General features: G+C 36.2%; 1 protein-coding gene across 1 annotated transcript; it reads right to left on the reverse strand.

The window, feature by feature from the left end:
- Window positions 1-1,749: 1,749 nt before the first annotated feature.
- LOC148861238 (putative glycerol-3-phosphate acyltransferase 3) lies at window positions 1,750-3,962 on the reverse strand. The gene is made up of 2 exons (XM_088983024.1): window positions 3,209-3,962; window positions 1,750-3,077 (listed from the first exon to the last, which is right to left on the reverse strand). Exons 1-2 carry the CDS (start codon window positions 3,932-3,934, stop codon window positions 2,157-2,159), a joined length of 1,647 nt encoding a protein of 548 aa, XP_088839150.1. The 5' UTR covers window positions 3,935-3,962; the 3' UTR covers window positions 1,750-2,156.
- Between the last annotated feature and the right edge of the window lie 1,238 nt (window positions 3,963-5,200).

The raw sequence follows: 5,200 nt of genomic DNA on the forward strand, positions 1-5,200 counted from the left end.
TCGATTGCCAATAAATGAAAAGAAAAAAAAAGTAAAATATTTTTAAACAATGCCAAAACAGATCTTTGAATGTAGATGTTGCTGGATTGGGACTCTAAAAATATTAGTTTCTGAATCATAATGGTTGATGAAATTTGACCCAAATTTATAGCCAGCTCGAGTTTATATAAGTTTTGGAGCTAGCTAGGTTATTTTTTAGTTAAAACAGTTAATAGTATGTGCCTTGTTTATGCACTATTTTGCTGAGAAAAATTATTTGTTTCATATTCGCACCAAGTGATAGTTTTGCTTTTTCACTTCTAAATATAAGCAAGGGAAAATCTATGATGCAGGAAAGATATGATATCAAAAGAATTTTGACCAATCAAAACCCACTCATGAATTTTGATAATAACACCTGATACCACATTTTTTATTCCAGTTGACTAGTCAGAGGTTTTTCAGACATCATATATTTTCCATATCATAGTTGAACCCTATAAACAAACAAAAAGTTCAAACTTTGAACTTTAAAGCTGTAGTGATTTCCCTCAAATGCATTTAATGTCATGTAATAATAAAATTACCATAAGATGTTGGCTCATGTTCTAGTTAGGTTTTCACATTAATTAGAGCCCCAAAATTAATTTTATGAAACCTAAAAATTGTACCTACTCTCACTATACTGCCATACTCGAAGTAGTACCATCAATAAAAAATATTTAACTTCAAGTGAAGCTGGATTTTTTTTCTCAAGCAGATATTAAGGTCGTGTTCAACTCCATGGGCATTTATTGAAAAAACTCCACCACATCAGTGCCACATAGGCGTTAGTGTTTATTTTCATATGAAGCAAAATGAAACAATTGTTTGGTTTCACCGTTTATCAAATAAATGATATAAAACTGAAACGCTTTGATTTTTGTACATGGGGCATTTGGGAAAATGTCAAATTCTTGTTTCTCCCAATGCCCCATCGTTTCTTAAAACCAAATACTGATGTGATACGCTTTAATGGGTATTAATTCGAGGTAGTGAGTAAAAAACGTTTGAAGTGAAGGCTAACCAAACAACAAAAACAAGAAACGTTTAAAGTATAAAACGTTTAAAGTGAAAAAATATAAATAAATGTTTAAAGTGAAAAAAATACAAATAAATGGTCTATCCATAAATGCCCAGGGAACCGAACACATACTAATTCAGGTTCTCTCGTTTGTACCAATTTATTTCCCCTAAACTTGATACGATTATTTCTGTAACAGTGATATAAAAGCACAGGGCCCTCTCTCTCTCTGCTTAATTTCGAGCCTAATCACATCTGGATTAGTGATGAAGGCCCCATTCATTAACCAGTAAATAGGGGGGAGGGGAAGTTAATCAATGGGTATTTCTTTTCCATTGACCAACTTTAAAACATTCTTTTTGTGATAACTTCTGGACCCCACACGGTAAAAAGAGTTTTATCCGAATTAAACCTATCCAGAGGTGAGTTACTTTTCCAGGAAAAAGATTAAATAACATAACAAGACAAGTTTATCAATTTTGACATTAGCTTTTTATGAATAGAAAAGTAATTATATATTATTTGCATAGAAATAAAAAGAACATAAATAAATGAATTTATTTACCTACATAAATATTTTTTAGATAACATCCACATAGGTTACAAAATTCTAAACGAATAAAGCGGAAGACAAAGAATTAAATTCAGAGGTAATCGCCATAGAGTGAGTTCATGGTGATATTTGGAGAGGAAGTAGTCCTTGCACAAGTCAAAACCAAACTGCAGGTCACTGTTTCATTGAAATTCATGATCTGGTACAAATTTGATGCATACACATACAACCCAGATAAACTACAAACAAAATGTGTAGTAATAATTATAAAATGTGTAGTAATAATAATAAATAGTACTTAAAAATAGTTGAGAAAAAATAATTAAAAGAAAAGGTAAAAGCTAGGCAAAAAAAAAAAAAAAAAAGAGAACTTGCCTAGTTAAAAGCAAACTGATGCACTATAAGGCCATTATATTATATCACTGAAATTCATGAACTCGTACAAATTAAAGTTGTCTAGTTAGTTTAATTAAAAAGTTATATAAATATATAGATGGGAAATCAAGTGACAACGTGGCCCATATATAAATTCCACAGTGATCACCTAAGGATTCGAGTTCATCAATTGTTACATGTTCCTCTCTGATTTTGGGGTTTGTTATCAGTTCTAACAATCCCCTCGTTACCTGCCAAGATCAAATACTTGTCCTTTCTTGTAAGTGTAGTGCACTCGAAACCCAACACCCTACCGATCTCCTTCTGTACATTATTGGCAACATCAAACCTCGACTGAGCACTGTCATGGAGCTTGGACGACCCACGTATCTCTTCTAGCAACCGGACCTTGTAAACAGGAAATGGGTTCATGAGGAAGAAAAGTGGGTCCAAGCATTTGAGCCCACCTGCCGTTGTACCATAAAACATGCTAACATGGGTGTCCATGGCTACTGGCACTATGTTGTTGCTCATCTCTGCAAACAATGGACTGAACCTCAGCAGATAGGGCTCCCTACAGGTGGTTCCTTCTGGGCACACAACAAGGTCACCTTGGCTCAAGAGCTTCTCCATCATCTCTGCATCTTGCTCTCTATCTCTTGTCAATCGGACTGTTTTGATGGGTGCCAAGATCTCCGACATCCTACTGAGGCTGTACGTGACTGCAGTGAGGGGCTTGTTGATGACGGTAGAAAGGTAGAGTGGGTCTAGGAGTGTTCTGTGGTTACATACGTACAGAATCCCTTTTGCTCTATCTTTGTTGGTTCTTGACATTGAAGGAGAAGATTTTGGTATCGTCTTCTTGAGCCTCATCCCAGTGAAGACAAGAATAGGGGTAGAGATCTTGTAGGGTAATAACAAAGCGACAATGGCTCTGATGATGGCAATGGTAAAACCCAGTGGAATCCACATAAATACGAACAGAGTGGCGAGTGGTGTTGGTCTAAAAGCCAGCCTTCCATCGTGAAAGATGAGCGGTTTGGGGTAGTTTTCCCTTTGCAGCTGACTCCAGTTCCTCTTCTCTGCTTCACTCACCAAGTAAATCTCCTGTTACAATTGCAAAATGTAAAACATAGATAAGTTGGAGCAAATATGAGAGATAGATAGATAGATAGATAGAGAGAGAGAGAGAGAGAGAGAGAGAGAGAGATTGACTACATTCAATCTAAATGACTGACCTTGCAGTAGGAAAACACCTGGTGATCGAGAGATTTATTCAAGCCACCAATTCCGACAATATCACGACTACTCAGTGTGTCTTCTCCAAAGACCTTCTGCAAGACGTGTCTGGTTTTCTCCTTGTCCTCCATTAGACCGACGAAGTATCCACGAAACACCTTCAGCTCTCTCCCCACGACAGATTCGACGCCCAAATAATCTCTCAGAAATCCCTCCACCATCACTTTGGGCAAAGCACTCACACCCACATTTCTTCTGAACTTCCTCAACGTCTCGAAACCTTCCACCCCAACATCCTCTAAGAAAAACTTTGGCAACACGGCCGCCCCAACTCTAAAGCTCTCCTTTTTAATCCCAAAGAAACAGACGAACACCATTATCTTCAGCCCCATCTCCTCATTTGCCATACAAACAAAAGGGTAGAGAAGAAAGAGAACAAGAGACCTCAGAAAACTTCCAGCTTCAAAGGCAACAAGCATGAAATAAGAAAACAAAGAAGAGGGTCTCAGCAATGCTCCCTCGACATCAAAGATCAGAGTTTGGTCTGAAATCTCTGATCTGTGGGCAAAAGAATGAAACTTTTGAAATCTGGGTTGACTGAAAAGTTGAGCATTGCTGCCCTTTCTCCATAAGGATCGTGGATTCGTTAATCTTCTAAGGAGAATCCGAGAGATGTACAAGAGAAGGGCTTTGAAGGAGAAAGCTTTGCCAGTCGTCGTCATCATTTCAGTCGCTCTCTCTCTCTTGGTTTGGTTTGCTAAAAGCCTCAGCACTGCATCCGATTATATACATCGACGTGAATAAAAATACCCCTCAGAATTTCCCATTATTACGGTGATGCCATCATCTATCTGAGTGTGTCGACAGTGAAGATCCAGCTATTGCCCGCGTGAATCGCAGCTTCCGATCTTCCTCATTTCCTAGATTCTACGTGTAACGTGTTATATGACGTATGCTGACGGTTTCAGCTTTCTCAGGGTGTAAACAAAATTGGATGAAGTCTAATTTTGTCATGAGCGCGAGCTGATGACTTCGACCAATAAAATACGTTCCAACCCTCTAATTTGATCTAACACCACACATCTCATTTAACATTATAACATTATAGATCGACTTTTATCATGGCAAATATCTTACAAATGAGAATATCTCTCATGAAATAAAGTATACAAGTATGAAATATTTTCAATATAAAATAATAAAAGCTGTTCGAATAGCTTTTGCCCTGACTGAAACCGAACTTTAAGATTATGATCCATCATAAAAGTGGTTACATATGAGATGTGTCATGTAAGATTATATTATTAGAGGGTTAGAATGTATTTTGTTAGCATACGATCTGGATTTGTCATGAGAATTGGCTTCGGTTAATACAAATTCCATATTTATATGCTTTATTTTATGAGGAAATATTCCCAAATTTCATACAAGAGGCTGTTCCAATGGTGTGAGTAAGGGGTTGCATTGACCGAAGCCGAACTTGTGATGAGCCCATACATAAAGGGTATATACCATATTATTATCTTTCTCAATCAGTATATTGTTGTTATAAGGAATATGGGTTTATGTATTATATATTGATTTAATAATGTTTTGAATATTATGCTAAGGATATTAATTGATGGTTAATGTACTTTTTATCTATTTACATAAAATAATTATAAAACTTCATATTTATTTATATTATTTTATTTATTTATTAGTTATATATAATAGGAAATTAGATATGGGTTCTAAACCCGATCGACTCACCTTCACATGCAAAAAGGGTAGGGTTCGGAGAGGTTTTTGTATCTTCATATCTGGAGATCTATTATTTGAATTAATTCTGAAAATCAGATATACTGTAGGCTTTGGGAGGATACGGATTAAAAAGTTAAAAAGAGTCTAGAATTTATAAAACTCTTTCAAAATCCACCCCTTTGCCATCCTATCTTTCACTGTACTCAGCTACAGACTTTACCCGAAGCAATAATTAAAATTGAGGTCAT

The sequence above is a fragment of the Nelumbo lutea genome, chromosome 4, assembly GCF_056320005.1.
Source record: "Nelumbo lutea isolate HS-2025 chromosome 4, American lotus-T2T, whole genome shotgun sequence".
Taxonomy (NCBI): Eukaryota; Viridiplantae; Streptophyta; class Magnoliopsida; order Proteales; family Nelumbonaceae; genus Nelumbo; species Nelumbo lutea.